Here is a 26607-nt window from a genome sequence, read left to right on the forward strand (position 1 = left end):
GGAAGATGTGGGCTTTGATACAGTAAGAGCTGTGGCTCCCAGCTGTACCCACTGCCTTTTGGGGGGGGAGGGTTTGCCCCCCGAATCTTTCACTAGATCTCTTCATAGAAGGCATCTCCATTGATTAATCCTCTCAGCTGTCAGGACCACAGTGATGTTTGACCGTTTCTCTGTTTGAAGAAATAGCATAGATTCAAAGCTCCCATTCTACAGCATATGTCCTATCTGAATGTACAATTAGCCCATGTTCTAGAAGGCAGCCCTTCATTTATGTTAGGAAGACTGTATTTTCTATGGAACAAGCTGCAAAAACTGTGTAGATATAGAAAACTGGGGATATATATATGTGTGTGTGTTTGGGGGTGGGGGGGGCGGGGGTTGGTTTGTATAAACTGAAAGCAAGCAATTACAAACCAGCATTAGAAAATAACTTGGTTTCCACTCCCTACTGAGCAGCTAATCCCATGACAGTACTAATTGACTAAGTACTGCCCACTCAAGAGATAGAATGTCCATGTCTCACACACATGGCTTTCCAGTCCCTGTATTATTATGTGTGTCTAATACAAGGAGTTCCTGCACATAGCCCTCTCCAGTGAAATATGCAATCAGCACTGCAGTATTTTGTGCTCTTCTGCATCTGCAAAGTACCACTCACTATTTAAGATCTTTGGTCCATTAACAAGAACCAATTGTTTTAGTTGATGCATAGCTGTTAAAACCACAGACAAATTTCTCTTTGAGACTTAAGAAAAATCATTTTTCTAGTTTCACCTCTGCCCCTGAAAATGCTTCCCTGTCACATTCTGCTTCAAGTTGAAAAAGATATTTGTGAATTTATGTCTTCGTCTATCAAACTGCAGACTAAATGACAATAAATATGGTATTTTCTTTACTTTTTCTGTAGGTAGCTAATTCTAAGTATGTTTCCATGTGTAACATATTCCTGCTGCAAAGTGATTTCCATCAGTGCTACAGCAGCAATTTTTAAAGGGTCCTTCCCTAAGTCTCCCAACCCCGTTTTCTGTACTTTTTAAATGTTGGCTAATGGTTTATTTGAGAGTGTTTGCACAAATTCCTACCTCTAGTGATTTTAGGTGTAGTCTGTTTAAAACATATTTAACACTTTTTTTCTGTAAAAATATCAGAAAAGTCAAGCCTTAGCTTTGCTTTTTTGCTGGGAGACTTTTCAGATGACTAATGCATGTAAATTAGGAGAGTTCTCAACCTTAAATTGAAGAGACAGGGTGTTGAATCCTTAGCACAAAGATTTTTTCCTAAGTCTTACACTTAAATAGGTGTTAACCAAACCAACAGAGTTATATTCTCAGAATAAATATAGTTTCTCTTCTCCATTAACCAGGTCTAACATTATTAGTATTTGTGATATTAATCAACCACTTCTCCAGTCCCCCATAGAGTCATCCAGGGTGGACAAGATCTGCAATTCTAATCTAAAAAAGAGCAGATTAAAACTTTCTGGCTTTTATACGCTTCATAAAGAAGGCAGAATGGGCACGATCCTGATTTTCCCCCCTTCAAGTCGTCTTTAAGGCTAGAGCCATCAGTATTGTGCACAGTATTCCAAACAAGTTTCCTTAATCCCTTTTCCATGCTAGAACAATGTCCTTGGATGGATTTTCATTATCTCCATTTTAGAGTATCACAGAATCTTGCTTTTTCTTTACTCTGCCCAAAGATGGCTCTTCCTGATCGGCCATGTAGCATATCACTTAGTCTCCCTTCCAGCTCATGCAGGTTTGTGAGCAACAACTCACAGTCAAACAAATCAAAGCATCTTGAGAAACCTAGTCAGATCAGCATGGACTACCTGACCTTTCTCCAAACTCAGTACATCATCAACCAAGCATACCAGTTCTGCCTCTGTGCCAAGCCTGACACCAGCTAGATAGAAAGAAGAATCTAAATTAATCTGGAGCAGACAACCCCAAAAAGGTAAGATTTGAGAGAGCAGTAATTGGGGGAGTTGTTAACATCAAGCAATGACTTTGTGAGCAAGGATGTTATTAGCATTGGTTTAACATCATTTGCTTCTATGGGACACTACTCCCACAGAGGCAACCAAACCTACCTGGATATGACCAATCATTTGCAAAATAGACAGAAAATCCCTCCTGCCGAGGAATGGTCAAATCTGTTACCAAGCAGAGATGCATTTTTACACATGGCCAGTGAAGTATAACCCATAACATTTCCAGGGTGCATCTGCAGTTCAGCTTGCAAATGGCTGTCCATGTGGAAAACAGCCAGTAAGGTCACAGAAGGCTGTGTCCAGGGAAAAGACAGAAAAGAAGGATGAGACGGATGCTCCTATTAATCTTTCAAACAAAACAAGAAAGAGAATCAAACTAGTGTGAGGAAGGTGGCGTTTTTTTTCTGTACAACTATACATTAATTGTATTAGAATTAACTGCTCTTCCTGCTTCCTCTGGGCCCTGGATTGTAATACAGAGATGGGAGAGTCCCTTCTTTTGCTCAGAATCTGCCCCAGGGTTTGTCTGATCTAATCTGAAATCTACTCATCACTACTCCAAAATTGGCATACAACTTTATTTCACCTCAGAGCTGGCTGCATTGCAAAGGCCGGTGAAGTGATCCCCATAACATATAAGGCCAAAATATGTTTTCTTTATATGAGTAGTCCAACAGGAATACTTGATTGGGTAAAGTTAAGAAGATTTAACTCATAGTTTGTAATGTTGGCCATTACCCTCTGCCATCTCGTCATGAAGGGCATTGCAGAAATCTCCTGCAGACAATGCACCTCATATGGTGAAATGGAAACGATTTAATTTGCATCGACACAGAGGGAAGACAAGAGACAGGACTCTTGCATACTTGTCCCAACTTTGCCACAGATCCCCTTTGTGACCATGGGAGAGTCACTTTGTTTTTCTGTGCCTCGGTTTCCTCACCTAAAAAATAGAGAATACTCTTTTCCTTCCTCCTAGAAGGGTTGTGTGAGGATTCATGTTTGAAACGCAAACAGCATTATCTGATTGGAATGATGTTAAGTTTAATAATTCACCATTGTGCCCTTTCCGCATGAAAACTGTCACTGACCTAGATATGAGGCTCTTTCTGCTCAGACAATTTATGCCTGCACTTTTACGTCTTAATTGGAGTTTTCCTGCCAAGTTTCAGAATTCTACATTGAGCTGTTTCCATGTGACAGCTGCCACAAACACAACAGACAGCTGACCCACTTAACTCCCACATGAAGGCTGAGGGAGTCGCTTCACTCACCAAACAAAAAGGAAAATCCAATCAGTGGAAGGGTTGTGATTAAGGGAAACTAACAATTGGCTTCATAGCAGAGACCATTGATGTGTGTGTGCTTCGGTTCAGAGGGGCGGCAAGTTCTGCCACCTAGGAAGAAACAGTGGCCATAAGGCAGATACCCAGGCTGTTTGACTGAATTTAGTTCTGGTGAAAGGTGCCAGATCAATAGCCCTAACAGTGAAGTCCTCTGGAAGTTGCCCATTAGTACTAATTGTGGGGGGTGTTTGCTTTATGATGTGGATCCAGGCTGAGACCCACCAAACTCATTTCACACAGGCCATCAAACAAGCATCTGTTAGTAACAAATTTCAACACAGACTTGGGCTGGATTTGATCCAACGATCTAGAAGTGAAGGGCTTTGTAGCCTATTAACTAGGGATATGTATGAGTTCTAGTATTTATATTTCAGCTATAAATGCTTATGTTTTCCCAGGCTGTCATACTGCCTCTGGGAGGGGTGATTTATGGATCAAAATAATGGGAGATCTACTTCATATTATTTTTAATTCACACTTAATCAGTCTTTAACCCCATTTCCTCTTTTCTAGTAACTTTCCATTTACCTCCCCTCAGTTGGATTTCTTTCTTTCTGTTCTTCCTCTTTTTAGTTGCTACCTATTTTTATTTCTCTCTCTTTTTCCACCCTTCAAATCCTCATCAGTTCTGTCTCTCACTGACACAAATCACAGTCACACACACACATACATACATTATGGACTCCTTTGTGTTTTCATCTTTGAAGAACATTTCTATTTTTTGAGCCCCCCTCCCCCACCCAAATATTAAAGAGGCTGAAAAGTGACATATCAAGGTTATAAATGCAGCATGCTCCTGACAAGGAAAAAATGCTTAACACTGCAAGAGAGGCTGTGTAAATGGATTAAGACTCTTTTTAAAGATTAGACCACCCTCCACCTCAAATTTAGATTTCCACTGAAATTAATGGAAGCATTAAATGAATCCAATGAGAGGTTTGTCATCAGAAAACAATATGACAAATATATACAGTCAGTCCACTCAGAAGCTAATTCTCAAAAACACCAGTTTCAAGTCATCCTAAATACCAAAGGATTAGCTCTATTTTATGCATTAACTCTGCAAAAATTTATCTTGTACAGTTATGACTGGGGGGAGAGGAGAGGGCTAAGCCAGAAGCCTTCAGGATAAAAATTAAGGCCCAGACTCATTCCTGATGTAATTTCATTGATGTTACACCATGGTCAGATTTGGCACAGTGAGAAATGCACCCACAACATTAATAATAATAATAAATCTTTTTCCCTTACATGTCACCTTCCCTCTCAGAATCTCAAAGCTCCTTATAAACCCTAACAAATCCCCCCTGTCATCTTTTGCTTCTCCTGGATTGTTTGGTCTTTGGGGCAGGGACTGAGGCAGTACATACGCCACAGAGTCTACAACAGCACTGCAACCGTGCCACTGTAGTGCCATAGTGTGGACACGGGCTTCAGTGATGGAAGGGGTTTTCCCATTGCTGTAGTTAATCCACCCCTCCGGGAAGCGGTAACTAAATCAATGAAAGAATTCTTCCACCGACCTGGCAGTGTCTACACTAGGGCTTAGGTTGGCTTAGCTGTGTCTCTCAGGGGTGTGAATTTTTCACACCCCTGAGTGACATAACTAGGTCGGCCTACATTTTAGGTGTAGACCAGGCCTGAGCCTTCCTGAGTTTGCAGATAGTACCTAGTGCATTGTGAGCACTGCCACACATAAGAAGTGTGACTGTTCTGGATGATGCCTTTATATACTAAACTGGCCTCTCGTAATACATCAGATCTGATCTGCTCCTTTTAACGCAAATTGATGGCTTTTCTAGCTGCCAGCCTGACCCTTGCAAACCCAGTCTGGTATCTGAAAGTTAAACCAAGTCCCTTCCATGTCCTTAGTTATCAACAATTGTGTTGCCGATGCACGAGCCAGAATAGAATGCCACTCACTTTCTCATAGCTGTAATGGTTCTGCGAGGCTAAGAAGTAAAGAGGAGCAAACTAATTTTAGTCACTCAGTGATTCTGAGTACATACACGGAGAAGGTCTGAGTAAGAAGGTGCCATTTTGGACAGTCACTCTTAGGGCAGAATCACAAACCCACTGAAGTAAAATCTCCCTTCCACGCTCCAATTGTACAGATAGGGAAACTCAGCCACAGAAAAGCTGCTTGGCTTGTCCAAGGACACACAAGGAGTCTTTCGCATGGCTGAGACTAGAAGCCAGCTGTCTTGATTTCCAGCCCTGTGCGTCAATCACCACATCATTCTTTCAGTTGTAATTAGCGCTGGTTGTTTTTGCAATGGACATTTGGGACTTTTACAGAAAAACAGCAAATTTCCAGGATCATCTTATCTTAAAGCCTCCTTTATTGTACAATAACCAATATTTTTTTTAAAATGTAAATAATTAGCCAATAGTTTTAAACCCACTCTCCCATACTTCACTATGGATAGAGCCATATATGCAAAAATGGAATGGAGGCTTGCTTGGTCAGTTACAAAGACTCTGTCTTCCTATGAAAACCTTCCTGTTTATCCCAAAGTCATGCAAACATGCAGCCTTGATTATCATAATGGTTGTTTTAGAAGGTCTGCAGACATGTGGGCCCCCATTAACGAAGCCTTGCTTAAGTCCCATTGACTCACATGAGGCTTAGAGTTGAGCATTATTCTTAAGTGCTTTGTTGAATGAGGGCCTAAACCAGAGACACCCAGACCATAACACTGTGGCCTACATTGGCAGCTAACCATGAGTCTATGGGGCATGCTTTGCATGTAAATATAAGCAAAATAAATGTATTTTCCTGAGCAAATCATACATTATCAAAACTAAAAGCATCCAGCCAGAACACTGTACTTGCACTCTATTGTCTAGACTAGGGGAGCAGAAATGGCTTGTTGAATGAGTTCCCCAGCACTGAACTTTGCAGGTTTCTCCTCACCTTGCAGTCACAGGAAGAAGGCAGCCACTGGCCCTGGTTTGTGGCTCTCTGGGCTGTATTTGGGAGGTTGCAAGACATTGCTACAGGCTACAACTCCTCCAGTGTGCTGATGACATGACTGAGGTCTACACCCTGTTCTCATCATACAGGGCTGGTGCCATTAACTGCACCTGGGCGAGAGAGTCCAAGAATTGAGGCATTCCCTTTCCATCCTCTGCTGTTGGACACTATGGGGCTGTGCCCGAACATAACTGTACTGAGAACACAGATGATGTATGCAAGAGCCAGCATGCACACTGTTGCCTTTGGCTGCTAAAGAAAGCAGAAGTGTGAATACAACATGCTATATACCCTTGATGTTCTCTGCTACCCTAATATCAATGGAATTCTCACAGCCCATTGATCGGCTAAGGGATTCTGTCCCTGGAAACCCCCCATGCAAAAACTTGACGGTGAGGGGACAAAGAAGATCTACGCTGTACAGAATAAATTATGATACAAAGCTACTCCTTCCCCCTCCCCCAGCAAGACAATGCTGCCCAGCCTGCCACCCCAGGGGATTCCTGGGTTACAGGGCACCCCACCAGTGCTGGGGTGATGGTCATGCTCCAGGGATGCCTGAGCTGCTTCCTACTGCCTGAGAATCCTGTGGGGATAATTTGAAACCCTATGGAATCAGGATGGCCCCCCTTTATTGCTGCCCAATCTGGAGTTTACCGTGGCTTCTCCCTGTCTCAGGGCAGCTTGGTCACTACCCAGTGTACCATACTGCCTGGCCAGTTCAGGTGATCTCACAGTCACAAACACACACCATTGTGGTTCCTTACAAAGTACAACAGCGTGCTGCAGAGTTACGCACAGCCCTCACTCCTCAGCTCAGGCTCCCCCCATCACCTGTTCCTCCCAATTATACCCCTCCAGTTACTGAGCCAATTGCCTCATGAGCCCAGCAATCATCACCGAACTCTCAATCCCCAATCAAAATGGATTAATTGGCTTCAGTTAGGCCTGTGTTCTTCCCAGTGCTCAGCAGCCTGAGTGACCAGGGTGCTACTAATAATGCCTTGGCACATCTCCCTGTTTAGGAAGAAACCTCCGTCCATCATTCCCCTAACTCTCCCCACGATCCCCCTCCCCCAAATTCAGACCACGTCATTAGCTCCCCTCTTCAGCCTTCCAGGGACTCACCCCCTGTGCTCCGGATGGCATACGAGTTTGGGGCAGGTGGAAGGAGAAAGTTACACACTAAATCTTGGGCTGTGCAGATGATAAGACCAATTAAATGAGCCCTAGATTTGTTTGAACCAGTCCTTCTAGGATAAGAAGAAAATCTTCTGTCCTTTTCCCTAAGAGTTTACAAGAGCATCCATCATCCAGCCCCGGAGCTATTTAATGATATGGCCAGTCTGTCCAGTGATTTCGGACAGCGCTTGCTTTGAGGGTAAGCTGCCCAAGTCCGCTGGGTCAGGTAGAGTCTCGCCAATGCCAAGCTGTTTTAGGAAGAGCTGCTTAAAGGGCAAGATGGAGCCCAGGGCTTCCCAGAGCAGCAGAAGGAGCCTGAAGAAAAAGCACAGACTTCTGCCAATTGGTTTTTGAGGCTGGGGGAAAGAGCAAAGATATTAATAACAGCACAGCCTTCTGGGAAATGATCTCACTGAGCTGGACAAATATATTAAAATGTCACTGTATTTGGACATAATGGGCTTAGCAACAGTCATCTTGATAGAGGGGTCTCTGCTGGTTAATGGAATTCTCCAGTAGCTAACGCAAACCTTGCTGATAAGAGATGCTCTGCTTGGTACCACAGGAGCACTGGTCAGAGAGACACCGAGTTTTCCTTTCTACCCCCAGCCACCTGGCCTGAGTAGGGTTACCAAGAGTATTGCCATTATCACATGAAAGGGGCTGGTACCCCTCACACCACTGGTTGCTGTTATGGTAGGATACATTATTTGTACAGTGTGAACGATTGTAATTTGGCCCTTTGGCTGGACTGGAACCTCTAGACCTCTCAGCTTTGCCCATCAAAAGAAGGGTGCTGGTGGGGGTTTGAACTAGCATCTTCAAGCAGTTCCAATAGCAACAATTTGTTCCTTTTCGTTGTCTTTGCCAGCGGGATTGTGTGTTGCACCTTAATTAGTGTGTGTATTTTTAGCAAGTTCCAGATTTTTCTCACTCAAGAGTTTTAGCACACTCACTCCTGTTATGTTCAAGGCATACAAATAGAGAAATTAGACAACAACATCAATGCTTTCTGGAAGGCTGCAATGAAACATGATTTTATATCTTAAAATTCAGAATGATGACACACAAGAATCCCAAAACAGGGAGAGAATAAACAGGCTGCTCCCTAAGGCAGTGAGGCAGAACTCACCCCACTTTGCTTTAAGATGGCTCTTTCAAGACTGACTCTGCTCACAGCCTGCAGGCTTTGCCACAGAGTCCTCTAGCCTGAAAGCAGGACCCCAGTTCTTAATGTGATAGCTTGCAATTCCAACACACCATCACTCCTTGCTCCATGATCACGAGGTTTCTTAATTCCGCAAATTGTAGCTCTCGAAATCAGTTACCCTTGGCTACTGCTGCATTTGACGAGCCCTTTCTTCTACTGAGTTGAACTCTAAGTAGCTGATGGCCACTAGCACCAAACATTCCTGTTCCTTCACCTTCTATCACTTCCTCCATTGGCATAAGACAATATGAGCTGGCCTGCCAGTGTTCTGGATTATGAAAATCTGAGACATAAACATTGTTCTCTGACTGATAAGGCTTATTATAAAAGGTCTGTGGGAAGCGTGGCAGAAGAGGGGTGAGTTCTGAGAAAGACAGGGCCTAGCCCAATCAGGCCTTTGAGAACCTTGAAAAGGACCCAGAACTGTATCTGCAGCCAGCGTAGAGAGCAGAGCTCTGGTGTGATGTTATCTCCTGGTCAGTCTCTTTTAGAAGGGATTATTTGGGAAATAGGGAGGAGCAGACTAGTAATAGCAGCTACTGGGCTCCTCGGTATGACTGTCTGCAGCAGTCAGGTGTTCCTTACAGGCCACACATCCAAGGAGAGATCCTTAGGCTAGATAGGGTGAGGCATGCAAGGCCCACATCTTGCAGACATCTTCCCCGGTCTGTATTATTTATTAGAAGTGTGCTGGTGCAAGGGACTTGGGTGTTTGCTGGTAGTAAATGGATGCCTGGGATCTATACAATCCCTTAGCAACTGTAACAAAATATTTGTAACCACAACTCCCCACATGCCATCTCTCTAGATTCCAACATGTGCAAAATGCTGCTGCTTACTCTGTCATACTTATCAAGATGTATGACCATATCAGCCCCATCCTCAGCTCCCTATTCATTTCACAAATCAGTGACATATCACCCTCCTCCTATGAGCATTTCTCCATGGACTTGCTTCAGCTGATCTCCTAGAGCTTGTCTCCTTTTACTCATGGAGCACCAGCCTCCTATCCGTCGTAATAGATGGAATCACAGTCTGCTTTAATCAGGAGACATTTGTTAAAGAAAACTACAGACACAAACAAACAGGTGTCCACACAGCTTGAGTTCCAGCTTTGTGTCCATTGTTTACCAGGGACCACACCCTGTCTGGATTTCTGCACAGGCCATACACATCTAGTGGTTGAATTATATACTGCAAGTAAACACATAATTACACTGTCTACTCCTTCATACAGTCTTGCTACTCTTGGCACAAGTACCTTTTCTGCAGCTCTTGCCACCTTGAGTGGCTTCTCTGTTTCATTTACTCTCTCCTCCATCTCTTCAGATCTCAGCTGAGAGCATTTCTTTTCCTCCCTCGCCTTTACTTCGGAACTTCACTCCTTCTGTGACTGCACATACTTTCTCTCTGTACCTTGATTATTTCACATTGTATAGAGCTTTTGGGGAGGCAACCCAAAGTAAAGTTGTGTTTGTTTTAAAAGACAAAAGCAGCATTTTCTTCCTCCCCCAGTTAGAGCCAAGTTTCAGAGTTTCTGATTTGATCTTTTTGTAGCATTTCTGTAGTTCATCCTTTCCCTGAACAGTGGGAGATCTGTGCACTTATTGGTCAATGGAAGCACCTTGTGGTTCCAAGCAGGGCTTCAGTTCCACAGCACGCAGCAGGTGGCTAGAGAACTCATCCCAGCTTCAGGGTGAGCGACATGACTGACATCTCTTGCTGCCCTTCCACATTTTTAATCTCAATCCAAAGTAGCTCAGCATTACCCTGAGTAGGGAAAATGCTTTGCTTTGACACTTAACTCTCTTCTGATTTGTTAACTTTTTGCATGGCTTACGCTGGCCACAGCTGAGTTTGGCCAGAAAAATGAGACCAAACTCATAGGTAAGTGTGAGATACGCAGAATCCCCCCAGCAGTGTGCTCTGTGCTTTTTCCCAGCAATTGCTTAGCGAAGTGGGTGTTGATTATTCCTCACTAAAGTCATGCCTCTGAACTTTCACTTTATTAGGCACATGCTACGCTGTGATTACAGCTACCAGTTGGCTAAGAACCACACACATTTCTTTGACTGTCAACTCTTTGTTCTGTTATTACAATACCTTGTACAATGGGGTCCTGGTCCAGACTGAGGCTCCTTGGTGCTACCACAATACAAATAATAAATAACATCCTATTACCTGTTGTTATTCCATCTCCCCTCAATCCCCATCCCAATCCACTTGTATGTCTCGTCCACCTGTGATTCTTTGTCTCCTAGCACATAAGGTCTTTGGAGCAGGGATGGTCATTTACCAGATTTGTCCAGAACCTGGCACCACAGAGCCCTGACCTGCTTGGCCTCCAGGCCATAGCAACCTGCAAATGTTAAATGATCATATTTTAAAAAAAATAATTGCACATGGATGAGCGGTAATGGAAATCTCAGAGGTGGCTGGAAATCACTCACCTATCACAGCTTCCTTCAGGCTAGCTCCAGCCTTCCACACAGCTGCTGTCACTGTGGTCTAATGGGATGGGGTGGAACTGGCAGCTATTCCTTCAGAAACTGGTTTGATTCCCACCACTTTCTTGGAGTTCTGTCAGACTTTGTTTCCCAACTGTTAGAGGAAGGCTTTGACTCCACGTTGGAGTCCACAGGATGCGGCATTTTACTGCAAACTTGTAAAAAAGAAAAGAGGATGGTTTACTACACATCACTGGCCAGAACAACCAGAAGCTAAACTCCGTTTTGACTTGTGGAGGAAAGCCCTTATCCCGTACTTCTTCTGCAGCGCTCCCCTCCTCAGCCACGTAATATGCAGATAGGAGCACTCACTGAGCACTAGGGAGCAGCCATTGAGCCCAGGGCTACACCAGTATCTCAAAAAGGGAGTAGTCCAACTAGTTTGGGGGTGTAGCCAGGGCTTATCCCATTCTCCATCCCCACGTCTGCTGGAACCCAGCAGAAGTTAAGTGCCCCCTTTGCCCTACAGGACCCTCATTTCCTAGCTTGGGTATGCCACTGACTGAGACAGTGTCCATTGTTTAGGGAGATGGATCTGTACTTGGGCTATTGGAAGCATCTCAGCCCCAGGGCTTGATCACTTGTGTCACTTGATTATTTTTTCAGACAAGCCCCCCCACCATTTGTTCCCAGTGCTCCATGTTCTATGGGAAGCTGTGCACTCTTGGGGCCAGCGTCCCCACCTGGAATGGAGAGATTACTTCACAGGCACAACAACCAGATTCACTTTGAGATCTTCTGCCAGAAGGTGTTGTGTATATGTGGGCAGACTGCACTATCCCAATCTGAGTCACTCAGAGCCAGTACAACAGTATACATAACTTGCCTGTCACCAATCCCTATAAATACTCCACAGCTTCCCAAAAACCCTATCCTTTTTCTGACCAAGTGAAGAGTTTTGCATTTGACCGAGTCAAATGAGCAAATGTGCTGTAGTGTTCAGAGTGTGAAATCCCTGTAAGGAGGGAAACATAACTCGTGACACAGCACGTCCGTCCATTTGCTACGGAAACTATGTTTGGTAAGTATCAGATGTCCAAATTTCTGCTTCTGTGCACAGCCTGGGAGAGCTGTGTATTAATAACACAGGCAGCCTAAAAACAGCATCACAAGTCAGCCTGCTCCAGTGAGCTTATTGCCAAAGCATTGATTATTGAGCTTATTGCCAAAGCAAGCTGATTATTACTGAGTGCTATTTACACACCATCATAAGCAGGCACAGCACCTTACACAGACAATTCTGTATCCCTGCTCTGTGGATCTGATGCTGTAAATTAGGTTCAAAACAGCAAGGGAGGATGCTAAAGGGAGTGGAGATGCGGACTAAAGCAGTAACTGAGCGGATGGATCTATGGTTACGGTATGCACAGGTCTCATCATGACTCTTCGGTGAGATTTGTTGTAAATGCAGAATGGATGTCCAAAATGAAAGTTAAGAGTGGAGTTCAGCAATGGAAGTGTTGGCTGAAAGGAGTGGCTCCTGGGGAGGGATTTGGAGGATGAGGTTGACTAGCTGAATTCCAGTGCATGACTTATGGGATTAGACAGGATAAAAAGCCATTGAGTCACATGTGGGAGGAGATGGTAAAACTCTTACTGATTTCAGCATATGCATATCTGGCCCATAGGGGAACTGAACTGGCAGAGCGCAGGGCACACAGAGGGGGAAAAGGGGTTATGAGATCAGATAGGTAGGGGGCAGAGCACTGCCAGGTTTTCAAAGGGCGAGGAGTTAGAACATGTTTCAAGAGGGGAATGGCTCTTATTGAAGAGACTGCACAGTAAGAGTGAAAAAGAGGAGTTTGCTGGCAGCATATTGGATAAACAAATTTAGCTTGTGTCCTCAGTCAGGACTGAGCAGTGTTATTTCTACCAGCGTCAAAGTCCTTTTGATAAAGAGCCAGGCATGATTTCCAATAAGGCCATCATGACTTTTGGAGGGTCCAGCCACCACCATGGTACACGGCTTGCCCATTCCTGCAGAGAGCTTTGAGTACCAAGCCACTTTACCAGCCATACCAATCAGATCTAGTGCAGCCTAGATACTAGGAACTTTTGGTAGAGTTTATTTTATTTGATCTTGGGAGACCACTCCAAGATTCCCCCATTCTGTTCATCAGTGCAGTGGGGTGGGGGAGAGGGGAGGGGAAGAGTTGTTTCCACATCAGTGAAATGTATTGCCATCCAGTGTTATAAGGTTCTTTAAAGCATATAAAAAAACCAACACCATCTTGGCGAGTATGCCTTCCTGAATCGAAATATTACTCACAATACAGTAGGCTGTTACTCAGATTAATTTACAGCATGCCATTTTTGAAACCTTTATACTTCGAGATAATGTTCAGGCTACATTGATCTGGTAAGTTTTTTGTTACATTAAGTATTTAAGGTTAAGAATAAGCATTTTAAAGGTGACCTGGACAGAATGAATAAATTAGATCAGTGGTTCTAAAATTTTTGAACTACTGACCCCTTTTGCACAGCAATTCTCTTGAGTGTAACCCCCATATAAATTAAAAATACATTTTTTACATTTAACACTAATTATAAACGCTAGAGGCGAAGCAGGGTTTGGGAGTGGAGGCTGACAGCTCACTACCCCCATGTAATAACCTTGTGACACCCTGAGGGGTCACAACACCCATTTTGGGAACCCTGAATTAGATCTGTGCCCTGTGTACAAAACAGCTGTGGCAGATTGTAGGCCCTTAACACTCCAGCTGCTGTATTTAAGATTTACTGATTTTAAAAATGCCTGTTTAAAATTCTTTAGTTACTAGTGGATTACCACCTTGCAGATAGGCAACATGTAAGGTGAGATTCTGCCTTCCAAACAATTTTAACCTCAAGACTGTTCAAACCCTTAACCGTATAACCAGTTAAAAATATATAGCTACATCAAACATTTTACTGTGCAACGCAAAACAAAACAAACCCATTTGCACTAATAAGAGGGTGTAACTTCTTGGAAAGGTGTATTTCATGTTGTGTGCATGCCAAGACACTCCTATTAAAGGAGGTACACAAAACTAGTGATGGTGCCAGGCTGGTAAACAGATTTCCCCAGAGTCCCATTGTGCCCAAGAAATGCAAAAACATTTGAGGTGAAGTCACACCCAGCCAAGATGCTTCCTTGATCACCAAGAGACAAAGGCAAATTATCTGACCTTAGTCACCCAACAGAGGCTAACAATTATGCACACCTCACTCTCATGTTTTAGATCGTAAGATGGCCAAGTGAGGATAGATCTAGCCAGGAAATTGATCAGACTTCCCCTCTCCTGCCAGGCAGGTCCCACAATAGCCAGAGATTTAATTGGCTGCTCAGGTGTGTTGTCCATTAGTCTGAGCTAGGTTTTCATCTGAAATCTCTTGCCAAGCCTGACCAACGGCCAACAATGCTGCAGCAATTGGAGTGTCTCTTCTCAAGCGATAAAAGATCAAGACTTGTGTAACTTGAACTGATTTTTTGTGTGACTCGAGATTTGTATTAAACAAAATGCAAATACTAACTGCATTGTCAAAGGATCCGTTTCTAAAAGGTAAGGGGGGAATGACAGTTCCATGCACATGCTGTAGTATTTCTCCTGAGAAAATTAATACTAAACCATCGTTTTGAAAGACAGACTCTGCTTTTGAGTATTCAAATTAACGGACCTCACAGGTGAAACAAGGCGATGGATCTGTACTCTCCTAACAATGTCGCCACCTGATTCTAGACCAGACTTTGGAACAATTAAAACACCCTGCCTCAAAAACATTCTGCCCAGGTGTTATGCTGATCCCAGAATGATGGACAGGACTTTAGCCCAGGTCTGTAGCTACTTAGAGAATGTAGACATGGATCAGTTCATCTCACCATTGCCCTCTTCACTGTAGGGCCAGTATGTCAATTTGAAGTGCTCTAAGTCATCTGTGACAGATGCAGTGAGAACATATTTTCATTCTTTTTGCAGAATGAAAGCCAGCCTCAGCTCCTCTGACCTCAGAGTAGGAGTGTGACAAGCCATTCATTCAGAAATCAGTCTCCCCATTCAAGTGTAGGGTATTGGCGCTTAGTTTATGGATCAGTAATAAATACAACATTGTAAAGATCAGCAGATGGAAAAGTATGAACTTGATTCTCTTCACCCCAGAAGCAGCGAGTCTCATTTTACAGATGGGAAAATTAAGAGACTGAGCAATAAAGTGAGTTGTGTAAAGCCACACAGAGCTAGAAATATAACCCCAAATCTCCACTCAGTTTATGTTTTAACCACATTGTCTCAAAAACAGACACTTTCAGATCACCCATGAAACAGCGGAAATTTGCCCATTCTCACTGAGAACTCATATCTAGGATGCAACAGTTTTAAAGCAGGCCCTTTCAATATGACTCCAGCACCATACACACCTAGACAGAAGTCACTTGAAAAAAGTCAGTCCTACTTTTCTGTGTTGTAAGACTTATGGGAAGTGGAAGATAGAATCAGGATTTTAATGCGTTTTCCCTCACTTTCAAGGTTCCTTTAAAGTCTGCAAACAAAGCAGCAAACTCGCGGAACAGACAAATCCAGACGCAATTAGTAAATTACTTTCACTTATTTGGCATGGTTATAGACCAGCATATAGGCTAATGCAAGTTTTGAAAGCATGTTAAGTGGTGGAGTTTGAAGCTCCTTTTCTAAACGTGACTGTGATAAAGGGTCATATTATGTGGTAAATGCACAAATCCAGGGGTCAGGATATCTGGGTTCCATTGTGGAGCAGCCTGAAACGCCATATAAATTAGTCTCTTCATGAATTAGATGAATACATTACTATAAAACAAGCATTCATCCCATTGATGCTAATGAAAGTCACAATGTACTTCTAAAATGTTAATAAAAATTTATATCCCTATGCTAATTAGGACTGTTAAGCATACTGCCATCAGTGGGCTCGCAAAGCTATCCTTTGATTTCCTTGCAAAGGGAATAGCCATTTTAACGAGAGAAGAGTAGTACATTACAGAGCTAATTCAAAGTGACAGTGGGCATGTTAGGACACAAACTTGCATGTCCATTTTATCTACAATGATCAACACAGACATGGATTTGAGAGTGTTCTGAGAATCTTCTATAGCAGGGATTCTCGGATGAGGGGGCTGCAGCTACCCTTCCCTTGATGCTAAGTGGGAATGCCTCCAGACTAGATGGACGGGCCCCCTGATATGGGAAAGGTTGAGATCCACTGTTCTAGTCAAACCAAGAATGAACACAAGTCAGTAAGAACCACAGGAAGTTCCAGCTTGCAAACATCCTTTGGAGTTAAGGAAAACTTGGCTACAGAGGTTTCAGCTTTGTTTATTTCCGTTTCTTTGGGTTAATTTTTTTCTGCAGCTTCGCTGTCTTCTTGGTCTTTTGAGCGGTGCTCTTTACGCTTGTTGGAGGCAGTTTGATGGTTATTTCATCTTCATCAGCTTCTGCTGGTTGCGATTTCCGACGCTCAAGGGCTGTGGGCGTACACACTGGGGTGGGGGCCTAGATAAACCAAATAAGATAGTTACCATTAGAGGGACAGCTTCCCTAACAGACATGTCCTATATGGCATCAAGCCCGTCCCCCGCCTGATTCCCTGCACACATTGAACAACTGCCAAAAGGTAGCAAGTGAGAATGATTTCTAAACTGGAGAGCTTTCTAAATAGACTACGTCGAGTTTGCATATTAAAATAGATATGTGTTTTATAGCAATGGTACAGGGGAAATATGAATTAGATTAATTTTTATACCCTTGAACAAATATCATGAGTTGCTCTAGTTTTTCGGCATTAAGAAAATTATTCCTTGATTCAGAGGGTTAAGGAAGGGAAAATAAAGATGAACAGAAAGTGTCATGAAGAATGTAAAGACATTTAAGAACCAGGGGTATTGCTCCCTTATAAATCAGAGTCACATCCAGAGTCACATAACGTTTTTCACATCCCAATGGCAATATTTTTTAAAACACAACCCACTTCCCTGTGCATTTAGTTTTCTTACTTTTACAAGCCCCTCAGATATCTGCCTCTGCCATTTTCACAAGAGACAAGCCAACCTCACCCCAAGTATCCAGAAATACCACACAGCACGGTTACCTGCTGTGACCCTTCTTTCCTGTGGATCCAAATAACAACACTCAACCCCTCACACACACACAGCCAGACTTTTCCAAGTGTATATTAAAATGGAGAAGGCTGAGGTGTAGTGTTCAAAACTCTCATTCTGACAGGTCTAAGCAGTAGGTGAAACCTCAGTGTTCTTTAGACTTTTGGACTGTAACATGTGGAATCTCAAGCATAGGAATCTGACTTTTCTGATCATATCACTATTCGTTTTACATGGCTGATGGCAGCTCCCAACATCTTTTAGCTTATTTATACCTGATTAGCAGACTGCGGCCTGGTCTGCACCAGGAAGTTGTACTGGCAAAAAACTTTTTCTGTTGGCCCAGGCTTCCATTCACACACAACTGAGTCTTGCTGACAAACCCTCCATGTTTGCTGGCATAATTACTGCCATTTCCTCAAGTGAAATAAACCATCTGTTGGCACAGTGCTAGTGTGGACGCCCACATAGCTGTACGAGTATGAGGAGTCCTCCAGCAACAATCCCACAATGCAACTTTCTCTTTAACAGTGGCTGGCTGGAGAAGAGACCTGAGCTGCTGTGTGCTTTATCCATATTTGCAGAGACAAGTTGAAAATGGCATGTAAAAGAGCAGTAGATAATGGGATGGAATAGGAAGTTGTGGAATTTGAGATCAAATTCTCACAGCCCTTTGAGAGGAATGAGGGTATCCCACAACATACAGCAACTATCCCACAATACAGAGTGTAAACTTCCTAAAGGGTAGCAAGCCAGAAGCTGGTATGGAGGACACTGGGATGCCTATCCATAGTGCAACATGAGTTTTGATGGTGGTGGACATGATGCATGAGCAGCACAAGCAGCCACGTTTGGTGCAGTCCGTCAACATACCTTATCAGTAACAGTAAGCCAGCAAAACTTTGGCTGGTAAAATTTTCTAGTGTAGGCAACACTTTGGACCTCTGCTATTCCAGACAGCACATGCTGCCTACCATTCAGAAGCGTGCACTCTAACCCACACTGCAACTGTTATTGCTACAAAGTCAGTCTCACCAGCACAACAGGGCCCAGGCTCAAGAAAGTAACTGGGGAACTACAGTAACTAGTCATGTGTCTGAAGTACGTGTTCTGGTGCCTTTAGACTGCATGAAACCCACTGAGATCAGCTGAATCTTACCTGGCTGTTCAGAGATATGTCCAGGTTCGAGTTTGAATTTGAAACCTTTTTTTTCTTTTGAGGCATCTGTGCGGCCTATGAAAAGAAACATATCAAGCAATTCATTACACAGAATTGCCTTCTAATGCAAAGTTATTGAAATTCTCCTAATGTAGCCAACAGACTTTTCCTTCACAGTTATAAAACCTTTATTGTACCAATTGTTGAACCAGTAAATTGGCCTATCGTGCCACAGAAGTCAAGGAATGTGATTTAGCGTATACATCCAATCTCAGAAATAAGAAAACCCTTAAACGGTATCTTGTGTATTCTCAGTAGATATACAATGGGACCCTGCAATATTTAAGTATTTCATCCCATTGCTTTGTAACCATATGCTATCTAAGTAGAGGAAAGATGGTCCTATGGTTAAGGCACTAGCCTGGGACTTGGAATATTTGGCTTCTCTGCCACAGGCTTCCTGGGTGATTTTGAGCAAATCACTTATTCTGTCTTTACCTCAGATCTATAAAATAGGGATAAAATAGGGGTTGAGAGAGCTGGCATGAAGACAAACATTGAAAGACACAGATGCTTGGGTCCTATGGTAATAGGGGTCTTTACAAGTATCTTGGATAGATAAGTAGTGGAAAATAGCAAACAGTGACATGAATCAAAGATAATTTTTCAGGTCAGTCACTATCCTATTAAACAAGTATAACATTAAAGACATTTCTCTAAAAAAAGCAAGAACAAGGCTTCGTCTACACTACCACTTTTGTCAGTAAAGCTTCTGTTGGTTAGGGGTGTGAAAAAAACACATCCCTGACTGACAAGTTTCACCGACAAAAGTGCTGGTGTGGACAGTGCTATGCCAGCAGAAGACTTCTCTCCTGCCGGCAATGAGTGGCTACAGGGCAGACCTTACAGCTGTGCCACAGTAAGGTCCGTAGTGTAGACATTGCCCAAGTTTGGCAGAGCGCACAATCCAGCAATCAGTCACTATGATTTCTGTGAGTGCTCACGCTGTCCTCACTGTGATTTAGTCTCTGCACCAACCTCCAGATTACATGTAACATTCTTAGATTAATCTCGTATAATGGATCCAACACTTTCTTCTGTTGAGCACAATCTTAGAATTTAATATTTGACCAAGCGACCATAAGAGCCTCCACTTACAAATCCAGGGAAGTCATAGTCTATTCCTTTCTCAGCCAGCCTCTTTCGTAACCGTCTCTCATTTTTTAGTAGTCTCTCTGTCATCCTTGTCTTCTCTTGGGGTGTTCGTTTCTTGTTATACCGCTTGACTGCCGGATGCAATGGCTTCCTAAATGTCTTCTGACTGCCTCTGAAGAGGTTTTCATGGACCTTTTCAGGTGGCATAAATTCACCTGTGTCATAAAGCACATCACACTAAATCAAGAGTTAAGAACATAAGAATGGCCATACTGGGTCAGACCAATGGTCCATCTAGCCCATCTTCCGACAGTTGCCAGTGCCAGATGCTTCAGAAGGAATGAACAGAATAGGACAGTGGTTTTCAACCTCTTTTCATTTGTGGACCCCTAAAAAATTTCAAATGTAGGTGCGGACCCCTTTGGAAATCTTAGACAGTCTTAGTAATCATAAGACTGCATGGAGTGCATGGGCGGGAGAGGGGGAAAACATGCATGGAGAAAGGCAAAGAGAATCGGTGATATTCACTTAGAAGATCTCCTTGTGTGCTTTGGTTTCAGAGTAGCAGCCGTGTTAGTCTGTATTCGCAAAAAGAAAGGGAGTACTAGTGGCACCTTAGAGACGAACCAATTTATCTGAGCATAAGCTTTCGTGAGCTACAGCTCAATTCATCGGATGCTGAAACTCTAACAGGAAAACGCAAAATTTCCCTAACTTCCCAGGAAACAATACACTCACATGCACACATTTCCCTGGCTCACTGGTGTTTCACATACTCACACTTTAGGAGTCTTTCACAGAACAGGTAGTTGTTCATGGTATCTGCAACAATCTTAGCAACTTCATCTGATTCAAACTCTACAAATCCATAGCCTTTGCTGTCTCCAGTCTGCGAGACAATGACAATGGTATCAGAAATCTAGGTTATGTTTACACATTATGTCTGAGAACTACGCTAGATTGTTTTTTCACACTCAAGGGTCATATTCTGTTCTCAGATCAACAAAGACAACTCCCAGTAAACTCAGTAAGCATTGCACGTGTCTTAGGGCAGAATTAGCCCATGATGACGTACAAGATAGACTCTGTAAAAGCTTATCTTTATGTGAAACAAATAGCTCTGCATTATGTATTTAGGGAAACAAATATTACTTAGCTTTTTAGTTTTGTTATATTTGTTACTAAGTAAAAGTTATGCCATGAGGTGAAGGGGCATTTCCTCTTTCAGTAGATGGGATCTAAAGCCAGCCACTTGTATTACAAAGTAGTCAGGAAGTTTAAAAGCACTGTCCCTCCTGTTATATTCATTCAGAATTCTACACTGGATTTAGACTACTCTAACGTTTCTCACTTAAGTGTGTTTGTTCTGATGAAAGGGGCTAGATTTACAGCACTGGAATCGGAGCCCTGTTTAAAAACAGAACCAGGGGCAACTTCCTCATAACACCTGCCTATTTATCTTTATCTGGAATGACCACCTTTATGGCAAGAGGTAACAGCAAGTCTTTTCCCTGTTCTGACACTGCCAACAGGGTTTCCACTTCAAGTGATACCTCTACACTACAAAACGGATAGAACCAATAACTTGTTACTTATAAGTCAATGATGAGACTTCAAAATACAGTTATCTTCAGTAACCCTCTGCGCTGGATTCAAACCAGTAACTTAAATTCAATGTTTTAAAGCCCATGACCAAAGTTCAATCAGCCTCTGGAACAAGACATTATAAATATCCAAGTAAAAGTCTACTTCTGAGGCAGTGAAGTTTGTGTGAAACCAATCAATGGCTTTAGAAGTTAGGAAATGGAAAAAACTGAACTCCTGAAGATAAAAAATTTGTGTGTGTTCTGAGAGGCTTTCATCGTTTCCAGAATGGACAATTAGAACACAAGAGCAGGGCTATTTCAGGTTCTCTCAGACCCTGGTATAAACGGCAGACCATTTTTAAAGTCTGTGTTCCTCCATATTGCTTTTATACATTGGTTGGTGTGACTGCACATCAGTAAGATTCTCAAGATAGAAATCAAGAGAAGGATGTTGTCCAGGATGTGAGGATTTCATAATGTTAAATGATCTATCATCCAAGTCCTAGCATTGATAACTATGTTAACTGATTTTGTTTGTTCAGCACATAAAGCATGCTCTGCACTTTACAAAACCCTGCCCCACACATCTTAAAATTTAATTATCGACATGAACGAAAGGAAAAACTGAGGCTGTGGCAAAGCAGGAGAAAGGGAAGAGGGGTGCAACAAGAATATACAATATTTTGTCGGTCATATGCATTTTTTGGTGGCTATATAAACTTAAAGTGGGTAGAGGGAAGGACACAAAGACAGGTGAGAACAGATTTTAGCAGCTGCATTTTGGATGGACGGAAGGGAAGTCAGGGAGGCTGGAGAGAAGGTTGCAACAATCAAGACTGGAGATAAGGACAGAGAAAAGTGCTTTAGCCATTGAGATAGAGAAGAATTGGATTTTTGAAATGTTGTGGAAGTTAGACTTCGTAACACCCTGGCAATGTGGGAACGAGTGAGAGGGTGTTAAAGATTAATCCAAGGGTCAGAGCTTCAGTGATTTTGATGATGGTGTTATCCACACCTATGAATAAAGACAATGGAAAAAGACCGCTACTTCCTACATCTTAATGTAGGATTGGGCCTTGAATGAAGTTCAGGGAAACGGTAATAAAAAAATAATGAGGACACCAGTATGCAGATAGCCCCTGGCCAGTGCTCACTTCTAATGGGGAAAGTTTATTAAATGAATGTGAGGATCTGGTGGAAGTAGAAAAAACTCAGTAATAACTGCAATTAGAAAGCTAAACAATTCAAAGCAATTATGATTTTTACCTTTTTACTTCTTGAAAGCCGAAGTCGGGTGACTGTTCCAAACTGGCTGAAGTACTCCTGGATTTGTGGCTCATAAAGGCCCCTAGGGATATGCCCTAAATAAATTACTCCAGGAGTCAGCTTCTCATGCTGTGAATAGGAAAAGTACAGGTAACATTAAAAACCCAGGAACATTTATGCACAACCACCACGTTAAACACAAGGAGACAAAAGGCCACCGATCAGGTCCCAGTACAGTAATGCCCAGTCTCATCTTCCAAGGCAGGCTGCAACCCTGACCGATTTCCTGTTTTCTTTCCATAGCCAGTTTCCCAGCAGGTGCAGTTTTCACCGTCGCAGCACGAATACATCCGCTGGGGTTTGAACGCAAAACCCTCCTGCCCGGTATCTTCCCGATCGCGGCTCTGCGCGACTTTGGACGTTGTTCCTCGACTCCACGGGGGGCGGGGAGGAAACGCGGGGGGGGGGGCAGAGAAGGGCGATTCAATGGCTGTTCGGTGTCCGAAATGTCTCCCTCCGTAGCCGAGCCCCCGCGCCGACACCCCAGTGCCCGCTACACTGACTCGGTCCAGAGGCGACTCCGCAGCCCCAGGGAGAAGGGAACGGAGCCGCCTGGCGAGGAGACGGAGCCCCCGGCCGGCCGGCCCGCCCGCGGCCTCCCCCGGCAGGCAGCGCCAGCGCGGGCCCCGAGGGGGCGGAGGCCCGCCGGCGGGGAGCAGGGCCCGGGCTCTCACCTTGGTCCCCCTGCCGGAGCGGACGCGCAACACCTTGTCCTGGAACTCGCGCTGCAGCTGCGGGTCCAGGGAAAGGAGCGAGGCCGAGGGCCCCGCCGCCGCCGCCATACCGCGCTCGCACACCAGCTACACCGGACCACGCCGCCGACCCCGGGGGCGAGCCCAGCCGCTTCCGCTTCCGGGTCCCCTCACCGGAAGTGCTCTCCAGCCAACTTCCGCCCGCCCGGGCTCCAGGGCCCGAGCGGAGACGTAGGGCTACAGCGGCCTCTGGCGGCCGGAGCGGAGCCGGCCCCGCCCGCCTCCTGCCTGCAAGAGCCGGGGCGCTCTTGGCGCGGCCACGTGGGCGCTCGCTAGGGCCCCCCCTCGGCCGCTTTCCCCCTGCAGCCTCCACCTCGCATCGGGCCCTTGTTTTCAGGGACACGCAGCCCCAGCCGAAACGCAGGAGCCGGGGGGGGAACTGAATGGAGCTGGGCATGAGCGGGGCAGGGCGCCAGGGAACTAATGAGCAAAGGCGTGTCTGCAAAGGGGGCCCCAAAGCTTAAGAGGAAAGTGAAACGCCCGTAGGTAGAGAGGTGCCTAAACGTTACTCCCGGGGCAGTTCTTCACCCAAACAATCCTGCACACGGTTTAAAATTCTGCATCTTTTCTTTGTCAAAAGAACACAGTGTAATCACTCCACTTTACGTTATGTTGGTAATTTATTTCAAAATACTGGATCTGTCGACAAGTATGGCACAATAGAGACAACAACAACAGGAAATTCCCCCAGGAGTAGAGAATTAAACCCCTGTAACAACCCGGTTCCAGTTGGAGGATGCTGGAAGTGGCGGGGGGGGGGGGAGTTCCAGAGCCCAGATACCTGCATCCCCCCTCTCCCCGCAGAGCCTTTTCTCCTGCTGATAATATCTCTTAACTAATTATCCTCTCACAGTTTGTATGGCAATGTCCACCTTCTCTGGATGTATATATCTATGTATATATCTATCTTCTTACTGTATGTTCCATTCTGTGCATCCGATGAAGTGGGCTGTAGCCCACAAAAGCTTATGCTGTAGTAAGTTTGTTCGTCTCTAAGGTGCCACAAGTACTCCTGTTCTTCTTACTCCACCCCACCTCTTTACGGTCATGCCCTTCCTCACCCTTTGCCAGAGCCAGGTCTCCCAGGCCCTCTCCCATTGTACAGGGAGATTTTGGAGGACCAGTTAAAGGCCAGGGACCGCTACTGATATTGTAATATTGACCATCATACTTGTTGCTAACAGCAGCCAAACTTCTGGGCCTTTTTGCAGGCCTGTGCAGCCTTAGCATGACTATGCCAGGAAGACTCAGCCTCTTGCTCAACCTTTGTCTGACTCTGCACCCCTCCCTCATGAAGTCTCCGTTGACCATGCTGGGGTCTGTGTTTTAGGAGAAAAACAAGAAGCTTATCTATATTTGCCTTCTGGGATGTGTCTGTTAGGGCCCCAAGGCATGCAGACCCTGCAGGAATACATCTGCCAAATTAGGAATCTGAGGAAACCTCTTGTTTAGCTTTTGAAACTTTTTGCCAGACAAGATTTTTGACAGGTGTTTCATTTGTCTACTAACAAGGATAAATAAGGGGGGAGAGGTTTGGTCTCTTGGGGCTCACTTCATGGAATCAGTTTAGGGCCCTCAACGATAGCTGAAAGACAGGCCAATCGGATGGCTGCCACTGTATCACTCAAGAGCCACACCAAACTTCAGTCATTATCAAGGGTTGGGAGTGTTTTACTAACCTGTTGTGGATGTGCGTAAGTGCTTGAAACTAAATAAAGTATCCCTTCAAGTGAGAGCACTCTTGTATTGTACTGTTTTTGCCAGCCGTTTATTGGTCGGATGGCTGTCTCCATTGATTTATTTCCTGACTCCACCTTGCACAGAGTAAGTTACCAAGAGCTTTGGATTGAAAGAACTCTGGGTAACACCATCCCTGGATGGATGAGGATCAAGCCAGGCAGCCAAAGCATGGAAAGCCTCCATCTCCACTGGATGAAAGCCAGAGAACTGGGCTCTGTAGAGTCCAGCGACCCCTAGTGACAGCCAGCAGCTCTGCAGAATTTCCCCAGGAGTAAAATGTCTGAGGATCTGGGCCATATAGACTTCTAATGGGGACAGAAGGAGGCCCATACAGAGTTTCCTCAGCAAAACTTTTCTTTGTCTGATGCCTACCGAAAATGCTGACAACAGTCAGGCCGCCCTGACTAGTATCATCCAATTTACTTGTATTCTCTCTTCTGTCTGTATCCAGCTCTTGTCTTGTCTTGAAGTTGTAAGCTCCTTTGGCATAGACTATCTTTTTGTTCTGTTTGTACAACACCTGGTACAATGTGGTCCTGGTCCATGACTAGAGCTCTTAGGTGCTATGGTAATATAAATAATAATTAATAATTTGTTCAGTATAATAGTGATTTAGGTTGTTTGAGTTTTGATAGAATATATGTGAGCAGGTCCTGTGCTGTTCCCTAAATTCTGAGTGGATATGTAGAGTACCCATAAACTGTTGCCCTCCCAACTGTGAGTGGAAAGAAATGAAGAGAGACCGCATACTCTTTCTGCCCCTGCCCAGCCTAGTGGGGGGTGAAGAGAGATCCAGTGAGGCTGCTGCCTCCAGTCAACCTGATACAGGGGGTGAGAGACTTGTAAGCCACCCCATTGATTTTTGTGTCCCAGGCCCCCAAACCAAGTGAGGGGAGTTAAGAAATGAACGGCTGTCCTCCCCAAGCATGAATAGTCTCTGTGAGCTGCTGTCCCCTGAAGCTTTGGAGTGGGGGTGAAGAGACACCCAGTGAGCTACTGTCCTCCCCAAAGCTGGAGGAGTGGGTGAAGAGCTATTGCTCCCCCCTCCCACCATAGGGGAGATGGTGAAGACACATCCCACAAGCTTCCAAAAAAAGGGGGTGTATGCACGAAGTGTTGGGGCAGGGGGGTTTCGGAATGAAACGCTGGGGGCTGATTAAAGACAACGTGGGTTCTGCATGGGGCGGCGGTGAAATGAAACGCTTCTGCTGCGGGAGAACAGCCCGAGATGGAGATTTTACACACTTGCTGTCAAGTCACCCGACTGGGCGGCTCTCCCGCTGCTTGTCACGGGACGGGAAGCCGGCCGATAACACAAACAGCCCCCCCCCCATTTCTTTGAGGATGCTGGCGGGGGGGTCAGACCCCTCCTCCCCGCGGCCGAGTTTTGCCCACCCCAGAGCGGCGGCCGGGGGGGGGGGAGCTGTCAGCCCGTCGAGGCCATGGTCGGTGATCACAGTCTGTCCCGCAGAGCCGGGGAACCCAACCCAGAGCAAACAGCGCCCCTCCCTGCAGCCGCCCCCCGGGCCCCGCTTCTCCAGTGATCGCTGGGGGCCCTGCGGGGAGAG

The 26607-nt window shown here is 44.7% G+C and overlaps 1 protein-coding gene across 1 annotated transcript; it reads right to left on the reverse strand.

The window, feature by feature from the left end:
- Positions 1 to 15661: 15661 nt before the first annotated feature.
- On the reverse strand, positions 15662 to 23402 carry NIFK (nucleolar protein interacting with the FHA domain of MKI67). Its single transcript, XM_077830195.1, has 6 exons — positions 23222 to 23402; positions 22488 to 22616; positions 20416 to 20524; positions 19639 to 19850; positions 18481 to 18555; positions 15662 to 16716 (listed from the first exon to the last, which is right to left on the reverse strand). The coding sequence occupies exons 1-6, from the start codon at positions 23327 to 23329 to the stop codon at positions 16540 to 16542; spliced, it is 810 nt and encodes a 269-aa protein (XP_077686321.1). The 5' UTR covers positions 23330 to 23402; the 3' UTR covers positions 15662 to 16539.
- Between the last annotated feature and the right edge of the window lie 3205 nt (positions 23403 to 26607).

Source organism: Eretmochelys imbricata, chromosome 11 (genome assembly GCF_965152235.1).
Source record: "Eretmochelys imbricata isolate rEreImb1 chromosome 11, rEreImb1.hap1, whole genome shotgun sequence".
Lineage (NCBI taxonomy): Eukaryota > Metazoa > Chordata > Testudines > Cheloniidae > Eretmochelys > Eretmochelys imbricata.